General features: G+C 48.7%; 2 protein-coding genes across 2 annotated transcripts in view; one reads left to right on the top strand and one right to left on the bottom strand.

Annotated features, from left to right (window-relative positions):
* si:dkey-246i14.3 (ephrin A4) overlaps positions 1-2257 on the top strand; it is a 39775-nt gene extending 37518 nt beyond the window's left edge. The window contains 2 exon segments of the mRNA XM_056286527.1: positions 1968-1994; positions 2135-2257. Coding sequence (XP_056142502.1) covers positions 1968-1994; positions 2135-2226 — 119 coding nt within the window. The 3' untranslated portion in view covers positions 2227-2257.
* A 15425-nt stretch (positions 2258-17682) lies between these two features.
* LOC130118602 (uncharacterized) lies at positions 17683-19538 on the bottom strand. Its single transcript, XM_056287043.1, has 2 exons — positions 18888-19538; positions 17683-18579 (listed from the first exon to the last, which is right to left on the bottom strand). The coding sequence occupies exons 1-2, from the start codon at positions 19536-19538 to the stop codon at positions 17683-17685; spliced, it is 1548 nt and encodes a 515-aa protein (XP_056143018.1).
* Positions 19539-19988: the final 450 nt, after the last annotated feature.

The following is a 19988-nucleotide window of genomic DNA, read 5'->3' as shown; positions in this document are numbered from 1 at the left end:
GTTAATAACTACATCCGGCTCATGACTATTATGACATTTATTTAAGAAGGGCTGAGTTAATAACCAACACCCGACTCATGAGTTAATACCTACACCCGACTCATGAGTTAATAACTACACCCTACTCATCACTGTTATGACATTTTTGTGTGTGTGTATTGGGTTGATCACAAAAAACCTTTCTGACCGAGAATGTAAAAATACATTTAATAATAACACGAGGAGGCACAGGAAGTGGAGAGATTTAGGGAAGAATAATTTTTTTGCAAACGGTACAGAAAAGAAACTTACAAACGGGCAAAATCTACAAACGGCTCGTCTCGTGAAGGTATTATTTTATGGCTTTACATAGAGCTGAAAGTACTTTAAGTATCGTTTTGTTCTCTGCAAAGATTTCACACACACACACACACACACACACACACACACACACACACACACACACACAGTGAGGCCCAGACCCAGCGTGCTATTTAATGCTTCGTTAGCTCCTGGATGCTTGTTAGTTGTAGGAGAACACGGGAGTAATTTAGCGGTTCATGTCTTCAGGACCGACAAGTCACTGCGAAGGTGTTGGACCCGTACGTATCGCACACAAATGGAGTGTTGAACCGGGCCCTCGTTCAACAGATCCAGCCTCGCCCGCCCGAGCCACGCCGTCCACGTGACCTTTTTTTTTTTTTTTGGACGGATCTGTTCTGACCCGTCCATTTCCGCTGCGATAATCTCGGCCAGCGTTTCGGGTATGGCCGTAAGGTGTGGCTCAGCGCCAGTTAACCCGGAGAGGTCCACACCGCCGCGCCTGCGGCTGCGGATGTGCGTTTGCATAGGTTTTGTGTGTTTACACACGCCGTGTGTGTCTGCGCACCTGCCATGTGGCGGTCTCGGAAGAAGGCTGCAGCACATCTACATGGACGCACGCTCGCAGAAGCACCGGGTTCGGGTGTTTAATCGGTTCAATAACGGCGGCAATTCTGCAAACTCATCCCCGTCTTCCCGACCCGTTCGCCCTTTTCTTTTTTTTTCCACACCGTTTCACCCCCCCCTCCCCCCGCCCCCCTGCGTTATCCCCCGTTTGTAACGGCCCCTGTTTTCCCACTCTCTTACTGTTTTTCACCGCATCTCTCTGTTGCCTCGCTCCCTCCGTCCTTTACCCTCTAGCGCCCACTCTCATACCCCCCCCCCATCTCAACATCCCTCATCACGCCCTCCATTATTTCCTTTTAGTCTGCCTCCCGCTGAGAAAGTGACGCTCAGACACAAACACCCCCCACTGCTTCTCTCTCTCCCTCTCTCTCCTTCCTTCAATCTTTCCAGCCACTGTTTTCTTCCCCCCTCTTCTCCTTACTTTCTCACACGGGTCTCTACCTCCTTTCCTTTCATTTTCCGTCCACTTCTTGGTTTCGCTCTGTCATCACAGATTTTGTCGTTTTTTTTTGTTGTTGTTTTTTTTCTTTTTCTCGGGTGGGTGGGGGTGTGTGTGTGATTTTTTTTTCTCTCCCCATTTCCTTTTCCCCTCCGTAGATCGCCGTCATTCCTTACTCCTAGTTTGCATAACATCTTCCTGTCCTGATGCCGTGCTTCTGAAGCTCTCTTCAAAGCTTTTTATCCCTTCCTTTCGTCCTTCCTTCCTTCCTTCCTTCCTTTTTTAATCCGACCTTTAGGAGAATCTGCATAGGGGACATATTTAGAGTTGCACAGCCAGTCAGTGGTCATTTTTCACGGCGCTGAACTGAGAGTAATGGTAATCCCTTCCCGTGGTCGTTTGTCTGTTCCTGTTTTTACTTCTGTGGTAGGAATGTATGAAGCGGTGTGAAGAACGTAAAACGATATAAAATAAAAAGACGGCTCAGCACCTTGTTTGCTTCTCTCCCAACTTGATTTAATTCCCATCTTGTGTGTCTCTCTCTCTCTTCTACCTCTGTCACTCCTTCTCTCTCGTTTGCTCTGTCTATCTTCTGCCATAGTTTCAGAGGGGTCCAAACAGAAACAAGGTGAGATTTCACTTCTTTTTTTTCATTACAATTCATCATAAGCCCCGTATATTTATACAGCAAGTCTGCACAGCTACATGTGCAATGTGAGAATCAGGTTTCTGTTGATCTGACTCTCTCTCTCTCTCTCTCTCTCACAGAAACTCCAGCACCTCGAGGTACTGCAGGCTCATCGAGAACAGCGTTACCTCCATTTTTCCTCCTCCTCCTCCTCCTGTTGTTGGCCATCTAGCTGAGCTCTCTCTCTCCCTCCCTCCCTCCCTGTCGGTCTGTCTGTCTCCCTCTCCTCACCGCTGACCTCGTGTCTGTTCTCTGTGGGATCCGGAGATGCTGCCCAGACGCCGAACGACACAATGCAATTTATGCTAAGCTATGGCGAGTGACGCCATATTACCTACAATCCAGCACGTGGCTGTCTAAATGTGATTCTCCATGGAGGGTTAGGTGTCTTTTTTTTTTTTGAGACGTGGCCACAGTGACTCAGGGACCGATGCACCAAATCACTGTGATTCATTTCATACACAACGCCGCCAGTCGTTTAGCTGCCGTGTTAGCCGCTGACCGGCGGCGGCGTGGACAGTTTCCCGTGAAATCGGGGCTCAGATAAGTCCACTCTGGGCCCCAGCAGAGCGAAGGGTCCTGTTTTTAAGACTCATTTCGCCAGAGCTTTTCCTTTCTTCCGCTTCATTATTCCTTCCTTGACGTTAATACCTTTTTTTTCCCCCACATGCACCCCACCGCCACCCTTTTCCGGTCTGATTACCTGTCTTTGGTGGACCAACGTGAACAATGTGACCCAGATCCAAGGTCAGTCTGTTGGCTAAGTTGGGAGTTTTGATGGTGTATTTCCTGACTTGTTTCATACTCGGGCGAACACGACTTCTGCCTACTCTTTTTATTTTTTCCCCCTTCTCGACTGACTCACGGTTCTCTACGAAGACGCCGTCATGAAATGAATGTGCTGACTAACCCTCACAAATTAACTGGAATTTTGAAACACGGATATTTCCAGAGGTAATCAAGGAACCTTCTGGAATAATCAGGCAGAGCTGCTGCGCCCCCTACTGGGATTCAACTGGTTGTACTGGAGTCTGAACTGGGTTGAGCATGCAGCTCAACTGGCCAGAAAACTGGACACTCCACATTCTGGTGCCACATAGTGCTCCAAAGGTGTACTCAACTAAACCTGGGACTGGTTTTGGTGTTTCCTGTTTTTTTTTCTTCTCTCTCTCTCTCTTTTAAGTGGACCCCCCCCTGCCCCCGGTTGCTCCAACCCCTCTACGCCCCTTCACACTTAATGGCAGGTGAGCAAGGGCTTATGGGTACACAAAGGCGATGGACACGTCTCAGTCGGCTGAGCATCCTACGGACCGACGAGGCCCATTTGTTGATGTTCCCAGCCGGCGGTGCAAACACCAGAACATCTGCTGAGCACCTCGCCAGGCTAGACCAATAATGGACCGGTCCAGCTGGTGTTTTGACTTTAAAAACACACAGAATCCTTCTTTTATCGGTTCCACTTATATTTGCTGCAAGCCTAAATGTGTTGTAGCCATTCTGCTAAGTCGTAGTATAAAAGCGGGGGAAAAAACGAACAAATCAAATGTATTTTTGTAATGAAGAATGTCAGGCGGTGTGTTTTGGTTGGGTTTTTTTTTGTTTAAATGTGTAATGGAATGTTTTCAGTTTAATCTGCCACAATGCCATTTCCCAAATTTAATGTTTTTTGGTTTTTTTTTTTCAATCACGGGGTAATTTAACTTTTACGTTGTAATTTTTTTGATTGTTTTTCAGGGATGAAACAAATAGCTGGAATGGACTTTTGTTAATTTAGAAAGAACGCCAGTGTGTGTGTGTGTGTGTGATTAATATATTTACTATCAATTCCCCCTTTTTAAATTGGATTTTATTCTCTTAATTTTTTAGATAACGTGAGTTATCACAAGTGTGGTCCTAACTTTGTGTTTCCCAAATTCACTGCCTTTTCTTTCTTAAACAAAAAAAAAATTTTTTTTTTAAATGGTTCCACCACACAATATTATATCTGAGTGACTTTTGGTCCCAGAATTCAGTCAAAAGTAAGAAATTATGTTTGCATCAAGGATGTTAAATCTTCCCAATTATTTGGACTACACATCCCCTGTTGAACAACACATTGTCAGAAATTAAGCAAAACGTGAATATTCTGACATACTGACGAATGGATGTCTTAATGCTGTAAATCACAGTCTCGTCTCTATTCCAGTTGTTGACCTTGTGTGATAATTTCAGCTATGCTTGATATAGAATCTTACAATCAGTTTCTTTTAGAAATGTCTTCTTCTTTTTTTGCGTTGTGTTTAATTTGTATTGTTTTGTTTTCACATTTTGGTGAAAATATTTTGCATCTTCTGTGAAGAGCCAACTGCAATCTGAGCCTTTCTGACACGGCAAGACAACGTAATAAATTCGATTGCATTAAAACAACGTAATGTGTGTCGTTTAAAACGCGCGCACACACACACACACACACACACACACACACACACACACACACACACACACACACACACACACAGCCCATTTATCTGTGGGAAAGCTGCCTACCAGGTGTAATACATAGGACTATCAAGATGAAAATGCTCCCGGGACGTGAAATGACCTTGTGGTTTGAGAGGCCATTGTAATGTGAGTAACCAGGAGAACATTGAGCTGACTTTGTATCTATAGGCAGCCAGAGCCCGATAAGACTCACCCTCCCAATAGACTCCCGAGTCCCTGAAGCATCATCGGCACCGCATCGACCCTGCAGTGAAGAAGTGACCGTGTTCATTTTCAGTCCTGTCAACAGAGAGATGCACATTGATGCCGAATTTACCTTGTTTTTTTTTCCCCCTTTAAAAGGAATAAATGTACATCTAAACAACTTGTAAATGCATTTCTGAACACAGGGTGTAATATATAGCCTCTTGTGAAGATAGATGGGCAATTTCCAGGATAATTGGCCAAATGCTCCTATTTCATGGTTTGTGATCCCTGTCACAGACGTGTTTGTTACCGTGGAGGCATGTGGGGTTTTGTACTATGTTGAACGCCGCGTTAAGCAGACATTTTACTTCATTGGGGAGTGGAATCCATTTTGGTTTGATGTAAAGTGAAGGTGACTCTGGGCCATCAAACTCCCCAGCAGACAGCGTTCAAACATGTCATTATTTTACCAAGCAATACTGGGTCTACGCCAAAGCTTCTTACTGATAATGTGATGTAGGGGAGGAGGAAATCATTAACGGTGCAATAAAAATGAAATTAAGGTGTTGGATCTTTAAAACTTTCAGGATTTAATGAGCAAATCTTGTACTCCAGTCGTGGCATTTTATAATAGTTTAAACACTAAAAGCGGAGCGTTTTGTGTCCCCGTGTGCCGCAGTCATCTTTTCCGGTAATCTTGCAGGCATTCAGTCGGCGATGTGATATTTTCAGGACATCGCCGGCCAAATATCCAATACAACTTATCAGGCTAATGTGTTATTGATCCTAATTCCGAGTGACTAAACGCTTGTGGTGCAGAATAAGAACAGCAAATGTTGTTTGAAATGGACCCCCACCTCTCAGCATGTGTGGTAATAGTTCGGTTAGGTGTAAGGGGCTGAATCTGGACCAGGTGTAGGTGCACTCTGTATTTTTAGAGGATAAGCATGAAAATCCATCAGTTTTCTCCAAGGCTTTGTGAAGTGCATTTTTTTTCCTGTGGAGCAGCAGATTTAAGGTTTAATTTGGAATCACAAAAAAATAAAATCCTCGTGCGTCCTATGCAAAACCAACCTTAACGCTCCACCCTGTAGTCAATTCCTCACAACTTCAGTGTAATTAGACGGTGTCAAACGTTCACAGGGTGGGTTTAATTTCCCCCAGTAGACCTATAATTCATCTGACATTGACTGAATATTTAAGTGTCAGATTGTTAATTAAACCTTGAGATAAGTAAACCGTTGATAACGGAAGACGTTTGACTACATTTTCCTCGCAGTATTAATGTCCTCCGTGCAGCAGTTCATAACTTATAATCACACCATACATAGTTTGGAGCAGTGTAATTATGTTTTAATTACTACAACCGGGAAATTTTAACATCTAAAGGACTACATTATTCATATTTTGCAAAGAAAATATTTTAACAGAAGTATACGGCTGCTTATTTAATTCTACTGAGGAAGAAAAATAACAGTGCTTTGGAGGAATAATAATAAAAGGAATATATTTGTTTAAAAATACAACAAAACAAATGGTAAAATGAGAGTAAAATAAGGATGGAAAGATTTAAATTAATTTTAGAACAAACGCTAAAAGCAGCTACCGTGAATCCTTAATGTACCTTTACTGGGTTGTTCTACCTAAAGCAAGTGTAAATCAGCTGTGACCCAGATACTACAAAACTACACACCGTCATAGGAAAAATCCATTTCACTCTTCCGTCTGTTCAAGAGGACGCGGATCTTCTAGACGTTCCCTCTTTCCCCGTCTCCACGGGTGGCTTTTTTTCCTCCTCCTCAGTGTTGATAAGGGATCACATCTCCTGTGATGGCAAACACTCGGGTTTGAATTTCTTTATGTAGTAAATCAGACTCTAGACATTTCGAGAACATGCTACCACCAAAGTGGGGGGGTGAAATGGGATGTCTCCTTCAGTCTCGATTGATTTTTGAAGCCCTTTGAGACCAAAATCATAGCAATATCATTTACACGTGCTGAAAATGTTTAAAAAGTACAGAATGGTTATCAAAAAAAGAGAAAGTACAAAAATAGACAAAAAGTACAGCTTGGATATCAAGGAAAATGGGAATTGGAGATGAACACCATAATATTGGATAAAAACTGGGAATGATCATGCAGAGTGGGACATAAAATAACAAACAGCCCCATTTGGAAGGACTTTGAATAGAAAGTTAAGATGAGATTTTTCAGGACCCCTCTTGTCATATCAAAATTTGGTGGCACCTTGGATCAGTGCTGGAGGGGCTGTGGCCTGATAGGAGACCATACACACATATCTTGGGACTGTCCAGAACTATTGGAATATTGGCAAAATATACAAAATGAAATTTAAAAAATTTTAGATATAGAACTGCCCTTACAACCACCTTGCTATTTATTAGGAATATTACCAGACGATGCAGAAGACAAAAATCAGACATCACTATTGAGGGTCCTTCTTCTAATTGCCAAGAAGATGATCACAGTCTCCTGGCTGAGGCCACAGCCCCTCACAGTAACACTGTGGAGGGAGAAGGTTAAGGATGTTTATTACATGGAAAACATAAATGCACGGTTACAATTAAAAACAGATATATTTTTGACTAAACGGGTCCCCAATGTGGCATGGTGGCACAGTGGTTAGTGCAGTCGCCTCACAGCAAGATGGTCCTGGGTTCGAGCCCCAGGGTAGTCCAACCTTGGGGGTCGTCCCGGGTCGTCCTCTGTGCGGAGTTTGCATGTTCTCCCCGTGTCTGTGTGGGTTTCCCCCGGGTGCTCCGGTTTCCTCCCACAGTCCAAAGACGTGTAAGTCAGGTGAATCGGCCGTACTAAATTGTCCCTAGGGGATGGTGTGTGTGTGTGTGTGTGTGTGTGTGTGTGTGTGTGTGTGTGTGTTGGCCCTGTGAGGCCCTGTCCAGGGTGTCTCCCTGCCTGCCTCCCAATGACTGCTGGGTTAGGCGCCAGCATCCCCACGACCCCGAGAGCAGGATAAGCGGTTTGGGTAATGGATGGATGGTCCCCAATTATTTCCTCAACTGATCTGAAATAAGAGATAGTGACAAAGTTCTTCTGGATTTCTCTTCTCCTCATTTAAATGTGAACACTATGCGTCCTTCTGTTTTCTTATATAATGTATACTTAGTTACCATGGACAAACGTCACTACTCATTCCTGTTTCCTTTTTTTTCTTCTTCCTCTTTCTTTGGTAAAGGGAGCTCTACATGGACACTGAGGGGATGCCGGAACCCACGGGCTGCTTCGTAAGACATCTATGTGCGTGTTGTGTATTTGCTGTGTATTAAACGCACACGGCAGGGCAAAGCACGAAGTCGGTGTGTTCTCCGAGGGCAACTTACACCGGAAACCCCGGTTTACGTGTCGACAAGCTGCTGTTGTAACCGGTTATTTTCTTGCCCGGTGCGGGATTCGATACGAGGTGTCCTGCACCACAAGGTGACATCACTGACCGCTCGGCTAAAGGGCCAGACCCGTTAACTAGGGGGCTAACGTGCCTTATTACTAGTTTACACTACTAATAAGACCCGTTAGCTAGAGGGCTAACGGGTCTTATTAGTAGTGTTAGCTAGGGGGCTAACGGGTCTTATTAGTAGTTTACACTGTTAAGAGAATCACACAAACCCTCTTACAACGGCTACATGCATACAGTACAGTTAGCTTACCTTGCATCCCCTGTAAAACAAAGGCCGGTACACAGCTGGCTCGTTATTTTGGCAATCGGCGATTTTCATTTAGAGCTCTTTCTAAAATATGGACAGCTGTCAAATAAATAGATTTTTTTTCAACTCAAACCAATAGATTTTTGTTTCAAATCAAAATAAATAGACGCACCGAGCGGGAAAAAAATGGCTACCCTTGCGCTAGCCGACGTAAACGGGGGGGGGGAGGAAATCCCTCCGTACCTGCCCCCCCTTATCAGCCAATCAGGAGAGTGCGCTCTAAGCAAACGTCTCCCATTGGTCCGTACTTGCTGTCGATCAGTTTGCGGGTACTTTCGCAGTAGCTTTCGGGAGTACAGCTAGCTCTCGCCGGCTAATTACGCAGGCTCGGTTACCTCCACTTGAAGTTTGACCCTGTCAGCCCCTTTCGACGCCATTTCTTTATGTTTGTTCCGCTTCATCTTGTGTTGCTTTCCATTCAGCCCCGTTAACATAATCAAAACACGACCATACTTTGTCCTCTTAGGGCGCCGAAAGATCTCCGGAGCGCAGCCGCCGTCTTCCGCCATGGCCCTACCGTCCCAGGGAAGCTAACCAGCTAGCGTCTCGGTAAACGTGGCATACTGCGCCTGCGCGATTGCATACGCTTTAGGGAGACTGAGCTGATTGGTGGATGTCACCGCAAAAACCGTCACTTTTTAACACGTGGTAATCAAACGCCGTTATGATCATTAATATTTGAAATGGTTGACTTACTGTATTGTATCTTTTACCGTGGTATATGGTAAAACCATCCCTAGACCCCGGGGATACCCTCTGCCTACACTGTGTGAAGTGTGTGTGGGTGGGGATTGTATTTAGAAGAATGACTTTATCGCCTTTAGACTGCCAGATAATAGAAACAGGAGCTTTCTGTCTTCTGGCAGCTCGCTCACCATTAAGAAAGAGGCAATCGGGTACGTCCCCCAAACTGCTGGCAAAGAACTGAGGAGATGTAGTGAGCACCTACCTAGAATCAACTGATTTCCACAAGTTCAGTTGTGTTGAAAAATTAGCTTTTGCCCCTTTATTTTCAGGAATTGCACGAAGAGCGTGTCTGATCTTGAGAAGGAATTGTTCAGCAAACGATTCAAGCCTCTTCTTGTCTGAGGGCATCTTGAGCAGCCGTCCATCGCCTCTCAAGGCACCTTATATAAGGTGCCTTGAGAGGCGAGCTCCTCAAGGTAAGGCCTCAGTGTTTTGTATTTCGCCCATAGCAGAGCATGGCAGAGTGTGTGTGTGTGTGTGTGTGTGTGTGTGTGTGTGTGTGTGTGTGTGTGTGTGTGTGTGTGTGTGTGTGTGTGTGTGAACATTTGACAGTGGATTTTACAGCGTAATGTACCCACCTGGATATTCTTCATCATGGCAGATATACACAGTCTCTCTTTTAAATTGTTGTTTTTCAGGATGGCAACTCCTTTAGTTTTTGAAGAGTAAGCAGTGGATTAAGAGTACCAAGAGGAGCAGCATTATTAGCATTAGATTCAGACTCGGGCGACTTTATTTATCCCAGAAGGGCAATTAAAGTTTACAATCTACCCAGACTATACACAAACTCACAGACAAGTGGCAATCATCAGTATGTCGGAGACAACAGACAGATCAGTGCATGGGCAAGAGATGCACACTGCCACCCTCGTCTGGCCTTGCATGCAGACTCACACGAGGGCCAGGTGAAGGATAAAAATTCACATAAGTTAAAAGAATAGAATAAATAAAGCATCCTAAGATGCATTGCACTGAACTTACAGGCCCACAAGCCATGTGAAAAACAAACAAGGTAGAAACCAAATATTGTGGTTTAAAACAATATAAAGCATTCATTTAAAATGACTAGTGTCGGCATTTAACAGCCTGAAAGCAGAAGGAATGAAGGACTTAGAACAGTGATTCGTTTTCCTCGGGGGCGCTTTATAGCGCCGGCCTGAGGGCATTACAGTGAATTCACTGGACAGGATATGGTCAGATTGGTTAATAATTCCTTTTGCTTTCATTAGAGAACCGATGCTAGGTTGGGGCACACACACGCACACAAAAAAACAGCTGAATCCACAGAACTGAAAATGAGAATCATGGCCAGACTAAACACAGCTGACCACACCCGACTCCTACGGCTCGCTGAAAAAGTCCCATCAGAAGAGATGCTAGCTCTGCTCACTACCTCCACTACCAACATGACAGACACCAGTGAGCTTGTATATGGCACTGCAGTAGTAATCCTGGAGACGGTTGGGTACAAGTTGAAATCTTTTTATATGAACCTTAGCCTTAACCTTAAATCTCTGCTTCTAGGCATGGGTGGTTCGTTCCTTAGGCCAATCGGGCAACACACTACCAAAGGGAAAAGGGAGAGAATTTTTCTATCACATTCTACCACAGTGATAATTATTAGTGATGATTAGCGATTACGCCAGCCTGTGAGTACCACCCTTCTGAGGCGATATCAGTCTGGTTGAAAGTCGCCCAGATCACTGATGGACTTTCGTGGTAAGGCTTTTTTTTCTTCTTCTTCCAAACTGCAGGCACTGCAAGGCAATCTCTATGGATTCCAGGAGGGCTTGCACTAAAGTGTTTTCGTGATACGTAGCCGGGGCAGCCAGCCATACCTCACTGGCCACTGCTGTATGTTGCCACTATGCATCTGCGTGTCCGCCATATTGGAGCGTTCAAGATCCATCCATCCATCCATCCATTATCCAAACCCCTCGTCCTGCTCTCAGGGTCATGGGGATGCTGGATCCTATCCCAGCAGTCACTGGGCGGAAGGTGGGGAGACACCCCGGACAGGCCGCCAGGCCATCACAGGGCACGTTCAAGATCCACTAGTAAACAAATGCAGTATGTATTGAGAGACGCAGACCTCACTACAAAATCAACTGTAACTCGCTTAATTCTGAACCGATTTTCATGAAACTTGGGTTTGCTATAAATGTTGGAAATTGAACATTTTAGTGGCTACCTATTGGAATTAAATTCAGTTACTGGGGACGGCTCTAATCAGCTCTCTGCAAAAACATCAACCTTCTGAATAGCCACAACTTCCTCTGGGACATGCAGGCTCCAATCTATGAACAGGCAACATCAAGTGTAAATTATTTAGAATTTCGGCTTTTGTGAGTTTCTGCAAAATGTAGATTTCTATATTGTTATAAAGCCGTCTGGTTGCTTGGAAAACTATGGGTATCACCGACATGCATCATCTCCCAGAGAAGGTGAAAAAGCATGAAACAGGGAGGGTCAGCATTACCACACAGTTGGACGAGAGCTACAGGATCGCTATGTGTCGTCATAAGGATGAGGTGAGCAAGAACTGCCACATTCCAGCCCGTCTTATCGACTGTGTGACGTTTTGTGGAGTGTTCGAGCTAGCCTTGTTTTCTGATGAAAGCAAGGTTAACTGATGAAGACTGAATCAGATTATTGCGAGGGGGAAGAACTCACTCAATTTTATCTGATTAATGGTAAAGCACGTCTCTCTTCACATTCAAAGGTATTTGTGAGGGCAAACTGATAGATGACAATTTATCTGTTGATGGCCACAGTGGATTTTTCATTCTAGAGCCAAAATAATTTTATTCATGATATTTACAATGAACTCCTGGATGTAGCTGTCAACAAATACTGTACGGTATGTAGCCCAAGGAACAACCAATGCATTGGGTTGCCATCTAGTGGATACTGGTGGTATTGCTACGTGAGGTGACCAGAAAAAACAAATTGTACAATTCAGTGTGACAATGTCAAGTTGGCTAGCTAATTTTGATTAATTTACCCATTGAACGAGTCACCTTAGCCATGCAACGATTGCCCCCCCTCCCTCCAATTCATTTTAGATCTTTTCTCATTGGGCTAAATGTGTTTCTTTCCTTAATGCTGACAAGCTAATTACATATCATGTTACATACCTGGTAAGGTGGGGGACCAGGAGTAGCTAATCAGATTCCAGTGGGCGCAGGTGCCCCCACCTGGCCCCGTCCGTGTGTAAGAGTACAATTCAGGGGTCGGCAACCTTTAGGATGACCCATGCTACTTAAAATAAATCACAGACCGAAGTGCCAGTTCATTTTCATAATAATCATCTCATCTCATCTCATGTCATCATCAGCAGCTTCTCCGGGGTGGGGTCGCGGTGGCAGCAAGCTAAGTAGGGCACTCCAGATGTCCCTCTCCCCAGCAATGCCCTCCAGCTCCTCCTGGGGGATCCCAAGGTGTTCCCAGGCCAGACTGGACATGTAGTCCCTCCGACGAGTTCTGGGTCTACCCCGGGTTCTCCCCCCAGTTGGACGTGCCCTGAAAACCTCCAAAGGAAGGCGCCCAGGTGGCATCCTAATCAGTGCCCGAACCACCTCAGCTGGCTCCTTTTGATGTGAAGGAGTAGTGGCTCTACTCCGAGCTCCCTCCAGATGTCCGAGCTCCTCACCCTATCTCTACGGAGGAAACTCATTTCAGCCGCTTGTATCCGTGATCTCACCCTTTCGGTCACTACCCAAAGCTCATGACCATAGGTGAGGGTTGGAATGAAGATTGACTGGTAAATTGAGAGCTTTGCCTTCCGGCTCAGCTCCCTCTTCACCACAACGGTCCGGTACAGCATCCACATTACTGCTGATGCTGCACCAATCTGCCTGTCAGTCTCCCACTCCATCCTACCCTCACTCGTGAACAAGACCCCGAGATACTTGAACTCCACAGGCTTGTACTGTCTCATAAAGAATTTACTTGACTCACTGGATTACAACAAAGGCTTACAGGTATTTTTGTTGTCACATACAAAAACAGCTCATCCACATACGCTGAGGCCGTCCTTACTGAAAACGGTTTTCAGAGTTAATGGGATCTTTAAAGCTGTGGGTGATGAATTTTGAACTCCCAATTTTGAACCCCAAAGCAAAGTGAAAACATTAAAAACCCGAAACTTGTTTGATTTATGCTTTGCAAATCTTTTGTCAAGTCACTGGAAAGATGCCAAAGATGCTCCACCGGTTGCACAGCGTGAAGCGGAAACGTTGTAACCCGGGTGAATGACATTTCCATCGACACACCCGTCTCCAAGGCATCATATCATGAGATGCCACTGCACAGAACATCGGCAGCATTAGCGTGCCGAACAATGGCTTCATGCTGTCACCCCCCTCTTTCTGTGAGGCACGAGACGGCTTAGTCATTGGTGCAGCAGTGAGGAGTGTCATTATCACAGCCGTGATGTATGGGTGTATTATTTCATTGTATTTCTGTGATTCATTTCCGGGCACGGCTTCGATTTAATTTTAGCCTTACTTTGTTGTTCTCTCTCAATTACAGTGGTTCTCATCTCACGAGTTTTCCTTCATTTCTTTTCTTCCTTGCTCTGTATGGGCACATTTACACAGTAGTTACGGCCAAACAGAAAACATCTTAATTATCCCTGCGGTGTGCTCACCAGGTGTGTATACATTCTGCGCCGTAGGCAAACACAGATTCGGACCCGTTGTGTAAACGGAGAAACACGTATCCGTTGGTTTGATGTCTGTCTATGAGTTGATGGCAGCTTCTTGTCATTCTTGTTTCGTTTGTCATTCGACGTCCAATACCACAGTGTGTCATTCGACGCCCATTAATTTCGAAAGTCTTGCACAACAATAACCCAACCCAGTGTGGTGGCCCAGTGGTTAGCGCTGTCGCCTCACAGCAAGAGGGTGCTGGGTTCGAACCCCGGGGTTGTCCAACCTTGGGGGTCATCCCAGGTCGTGCTGTGTGTGGAGTTTGCGTGTTCTCCCCGTGTCTGCGGCGGGTTTTCCCCGGGTGCTCCGGTTTCCCCCACCATCAAAAAGACACGCATGCTAGGGTTAATACTCCTGTCTGCGCCCCTGAGCAAGGCATGGCAAGACGAGCCGGAGTCGGTCCCCCGGGCGCTGCACGGCGGCCGCCCGCTGCTCCTAGCTACACAGCTAGCACGGGTTAAATGCAGAGTGTAACTTCCCTACGGGGATTAATAAGGTATCTCAGATCTCTCAGGGCCAGCCTGACGCACACCGCAAGTCGTAACTCGTACTTGCCGTTCTTCTTGTCTTGTTGTGGTGCAGTTATCAGCATCTCTTGGTAGGGTCGTATTCTGTGCACTGGGTGCAATAAGCGCGTAAGCGGAAGTGTTCAGGTGCAATTTCTCGCCGTCCGTTTCTTATCACGACGGCCTTGGCTTCATGGGCCGCGGGCCTTTACATTAAAGCGGACTACGAAAGACGTGTTGGGACACGAGCGGGGGAGGGGAGGGGAGGGGGGGGAGGCCTTGCTGTGTTGCCACACCGAGGGACTTGGTGACAAACCAAAGGATTACGAGGACGCCTTTTATGTGAACACACCAGCACCGAGACGCAAACGGCCTCGCTCAGTCACACTTCACATGACAGCCGGCTCCGCCGCCTCCCTCCTCCTCCTCCGCCCGCCCTCCTCCTCCGCCGTCTCTTCTCACTTCCAATCGACTCTTAATGTGTGACACTTTGATACCGAACATCCTATTTCGCATGTTCTGGTTGGTTGGCTTTACATGCAGATGGGCGGGTAATTTGCATTGACTCAAAAGGTCCCCCTTCTCTCCTGACGATCTCTCTGACAAACTGAGCGTCTATTCATCCTCTGTGTTAAGCACCCCTCCCAGGACACCGCCTGAATTGCTGTCTCATGCTGCTTCAGGTCTCGTTTTACACTGCAGGAACCGGTGTGGAATTGGATTAGGAACGTATTCCTTTTGAGGGGGGGGGGGGGGGGGGAGACGGTCGCATTCACCGAGACGGACTCGCATCCGGGGAATCTCAAACGAGAGTGTTCAATCCCATATCAGAGTCTTTCAGATGTTTCTATACCTCGTGCGGTCCAAAGTTGTGCCGAGTCCGCGAGGGGCGCTCACAAAGTCGTGCCACATCCGCGGCCAGCCGGGCATAACGTGTCCTAAGTGGGCCCCGCCGAGGAAATTTGGAGAGAGGCACTCTGATAGGCGGTTTTGCCATCGCGGGTTTCTGACCCTTCATCGTGACATCAGTCTGAAACGCAGGAACAGAAGCTGAGCAGAAACTCCAGAGGGACCGTAAACAGAAACCACCAGTAAACCCTGCTCCTCATGTATTTAGGCTTTCATAGACTAAAGATGGAGGACATGTCTCAATCATACTGCTATCTATCTGTCTGTCTGTCTGTCTGTCTGTCTGTCTCTATCTATCTATCTATCTATCTATCTATCTATCTATCTATCTATCTATCTATCTATCTATCTATCTATCTATCTGTCTGTCTGTCTGTATCTATCTATCTGTCTCTATCTGTCTGTCTGTCTGTCTGTCTGTCTCTATCTATCTGCCTGTCTGTCTGTCTGTCTGTCTGTCTGTCTGTCTATCTATATATCTGTCTGTCTGTCTATCTATCTATCTATCTATCTATCTATCCATCCATCTATCTCTGTCTATCTCTGTCTGTCTGTCTGTCTGTCTGTCTGTCTGTCTGTCTTCATATATAATTTTAGATATCGATAAATGGATGATGGAAGGATGGAAATAGACAGACAGACAGACAGACAGACAGACAGACAGACAGATAGACAGATAGATAGATAGATAGATAGATAGATAGATAGATAGACAGATAGATAGACAGACAGACAGACAGACAGACAGATAGATAGATAGATAGATAGATAGATAGATAGATAGATAGATAGATAGATAGATAGATAGATAGATAGATAGATAGATAGATAGATAGATAGATAGATAGATAGATAGATAGATAAAACATCTTAACAAGACAACTTCTGGCATGTCCCTCTTCCTCATTCATTCATTGATCTCTGTTTGTCAGGATGGACCTGAGAACAGCCTCCACAGAACAGCTGGTCCAGTCCAAACACGATTCTGTGAATATACGAAGACAGACCATCAGGAACAATCTGCGTCAGCGATCAAGGATTTTAAACATCCCAAAGGCTCGCAGTGTTGTGGCCTCACCGTCCTTCCTAATGCCTCGGTGCTGTCTGGGTTCAAAAGCAAGAAAAGACAAGGTGCCGGGGGAGATTCGGGGGGAGGGGGGGCAGCTTTTCAAATGAAACAGTAGGGAACGCACGTCTCTTCTGTTTGTTAAGGAGGTCCATCCCACTGTCTTCATACTGTTTCCACCATGGTGAGTGTGAAATGTGTCCCCAGAACTGAAGTGAGAGGCAGAGTGATGAACTGCTTCAAGTTGTTCCGGTTGGAACAGAAGGCGGCGGGAACGCAGAACATCTCCGTGATCGTAATGATCGATTATGGGATGGCTTTCCTGTTTCCCAGAGAAAAACGTGCCTCTTTTTTCTATACGAGCAACCCCCGTGTTGAACCAGCTGCTCCAGATTCGTGAAGAGAGACGAGCCCCCCCCCCCCCGTCAAACTGCAGCTTACACTGTGACTCTACACCGGTCCCATCAGTAAACACCTGGGTTATCTTTATGTGCCAGGGGGGGGAAATAAACTGGCGCGGCACTGTCGCCTCACAGCAAGAAGGTCCAGGGTTCGAGCCCCGGGGTAGTCCAACCTCATGGGCCCTGTGGTGGCCCTGTGGTGGCCTGTCCAGGGCGCCTCCCCGCCTGCCGCCCAGGGACTGCCGGGATAGGCTCCAGCATCCCCTCCACCCTGAGGGCAGGACAAGCGGTCCGGGGTGACGGGTGGATGGATAAAGCGGAGCACGTCTTAGAGGCCCTCCGCCCGAACTCCTCGGCTTCCTGTCGTCTTTTCCATTTCATCATGATTACATTCCGTCATTATAACAAAGCCTCTTTCTGTTGCGTCTCTTATTGCTGTTATTAATGATAAATCAAGCAAGCGAGCGGGCGGGGGGGGGGTGGTGGAAGGGAGGGAGGGAGGGAGGGAGGGAGGGAGGGAGGGGTAATTGGTGGTGTAACCGTGGCCCGCGGTGGCCTCGTAAGCGACCCCGCTTTATTAGATGGGCCCTGATCGATCCACGCCGCACGGTGTTGACTAATCTCCCGGCGAGGAGGAGGAGGAGGAGGAGGAGGAGGAGGAGATCGATGGTCTGGGATTCAGTCGCGTCTGCAGACGGAGAAGGTGATTTATGGTAATCGCCGCGTGAGCGTGTGTACACAAAGACGTGAAAACAACGCGCCCGTGAGGTCGACCGGGCGAACTGCAGCATCCCGGGGGCGGAGGGTGCAGCTCGCAGCCGGAGGCGCTCAGCCACGCGCCGCCGGGAGCCATGCGCGCGCGCGGCTACGCCGGCTGACGTCACCTCGCCAGCCCTTGCGGCTGGTTGAGGATGCGCGGTTTGGTGAGACGTCTGCCGCGGTGTCGAGGTGGGCGCTCCGGGGGGCGGTGCTTGAGAGGAAGACCGGGGGGGCGGTGCTTGAGAGGAAGACCGGGGGGGCGGTGCTTGAGAGGAAGACCGGGGGGGCGGTGCTTGAGAGGAAGACCGGGGGGCCGTGCTTGAGAGGAAGACCAGGGGTCCGTGCTTGAGAGGAAGACCGGGGGTCCGTGCTTGAGAGATCGGGGGGCCGTGCTTGAGACCGGGGGTCCGTGCTTGAGAGGAAGACCGGGGGGCTGTGCTTGAGACCGGGGGTCCGTGCTTGAGAGATCGGGGGGCCGTGCTTGAGAGGAAGACCGGGGGTCCGTGCTTGAGAGATCGGGGGGCCGTGCTTGAGAGGAAGACCGGGGGTCCGTGCTTGAGAGGAAGACCGGGGGCCGTGCTTGAGAGATCGGGGGGCCGTGCTTGAGAGGAAGACCGGGGGTCCGTGCTTGAGAGATCGGGGGGCCGTGCTTGAGAGGAAGACCGGGGGTCCGTGCTTGAGAGGAAGACCGGGGGCCGTGCTTGAGAGGAAGACTGGGGGGCGGTGCTTGAGACCGGGGGGCCGTGCTTGAGAGGAAGACCGGGGGGCCATGCTTGAGACCGGGGGGCCGTGCTTGAGAGGAAGACCGGGGGGCCGTGCTTGAGAGGAAGACCGGGGGGCCATGCTTGAGACCGGGGGGCCGTGCTTGAGAGGAAGACCGGGGGGCCGTGCTTGAGAGGAAGACCGGGGGGCCGTGCTTGAGAGGAAGACCGGGGGCAGTGCTTGAGAGGAAGACCGGGGGGCCGTGCTTGAGAGGAAGACCGGGGGGCCGTGCTTGAGAGGAAGACCGGGGGCAGTGCTTGAGAGGAAGACCGGGGGGGCGTACTTGAGAGGAAGACCGGGGGGCAGTGCTTGAGAGGAAGACCGGGGGCAGTGCTTGAGAGGAAGACCGGGGGGCAGTACTTGAGAGGAAGACCGGGGGCAGTACTTGAGAGGAAGACCGGGGGGCAGTGCTTGAGAGGAAGACCGGGGGCAGTGCTTGAGAGGAAGACCGGGGGGCAGTGCTTGAGAGGAAGACCGGGGGGCAGTGCTTGAGAGGAAGACCGGGGGCAGTGCTTGAGAGGAAGACCGGGGGCAGTGCTTGAGAGGAAGACCGGGGGGCAGTACTTGAGAGGAAGACCGGGGGGCAGTGCTTGAGAGGAAGACCGGGGGCAGTGCTTGAGAGGAAGACCGGGGGCAGTGCTTGAGAGGAAGACCGGGGGGCCGTGCTTGAGAGGAAGACCGGGGGGCCATGCTTGAGACCGGGGGGCCGTGCTTGAGAGGAAGACCGGGGGGCCGTGCTTGAGAGGAAGACCGGGGGGCCGTGCTTGAGAGGAAGACCGGGGGCAGTGCTTGAGAGGAAGACCGGGGGGCCGTGCTTGAGAGGAAGACCGGGGGCCGTGCTTGAGAGGAAGACTGGGGGGCGGTGCTTGAGACCGGGGGGCCGTGCTTGAGAGGAAGACCGGGGGGCCGTGCTTGAGAGGAAGACCGGGGGGCCGTGCTTGAGAGGTAGACCGGGGCGCCGTGTTTGAGAGACCGGGGGGCCGTGTTTGAGAGGAAGACCGGGGGGCCGTGTTTGAGAGGAAGACCGGGGGGCGGTGCTTGAGAGGAAGACCGGGGGGCGGTGCTTGAGAGGAAGACCGGGGGGCCGTGTTTGAGAGGAAGACTGGGGGCCGTTTGAGGAGATGCCCCTGACTTGTCCTGGCACCGGCGTCTGTGCTCATGTTGTCCATAGTCGACTTTAAGAAGGTCACGGAACCTCGGAAGGGAAATAAACATGACCCTTCTTGTCATTCGGTCTTTCCCAGCCCTGGTGGCTGAGGACCAACACGTCGCTCCGGGTCCGACACCTGATTACCACCTGCAACAACTGGAACAACACGTGCATGCAGTTAAAATTACCTGGAAGGAGAGAAAACCCGGGGCGGACGGTGGTTAGCGTGGCCACCTCACACCCAGAAGGTCCTGGGTTCGAGCCCCGGGGTAGTCCAACCTTGGGGGTCGTCCCGTGTGTGGAGTTTGCATGTTCCCCCCGTGTCTGGGTGTCTGGGTCCGGTTTCCTCCCACGGTCCAAAGACCTGTAGGTCAGGTGACTCGGCCATGCTGAATTGTCCCTCGGTGTGTGTGTGTGTGTGTGTGCGGGCCCTGTGTGATGGCCTGGCGGCCTGTCCAGGGTGTCTCCCCCCCCGCCCGCCGCCCAGTGGCTGCTGGGATAGGAGGCTCCAGCAT

The sequence above is a fragment of the Lampris incognitus genome, chromosome 9 (assembly GCF_029633865.1).
Source record: "Lampris incognitus isolate fLamInc1 chromosome 9, fLamInc1.hap2, whole genome shotgun sequence".
NCBI lineage: Eukaryota > Metazoa > Chordata > Actinopteri > Lampriformes > Lampridae > Lampris > Lampris incognitus.
This window is presented reverse-complemented; position numbering and strand designations above follow the sequence as displayed.

What these genes read in the sequence shown, in the direction of transcription:
- LOC130118602 (XM_056287043.1), bottom strand. Translation starts at nt 19,538, where the DNA reads ATGTTTATTTCCCTTCCGAGGTTCCGTGACCTTCTTAAAGTCGACTAT. An exon ending in CCCCCCGGTCTTCCTCTCAA is followed by an intron (nt 18,580 to 18,887) that starts GTACTGCCCCCC and finishes CTTCCTCTCAAG; the next exon opens with CACTGCCCCCGGTCTTCCTC.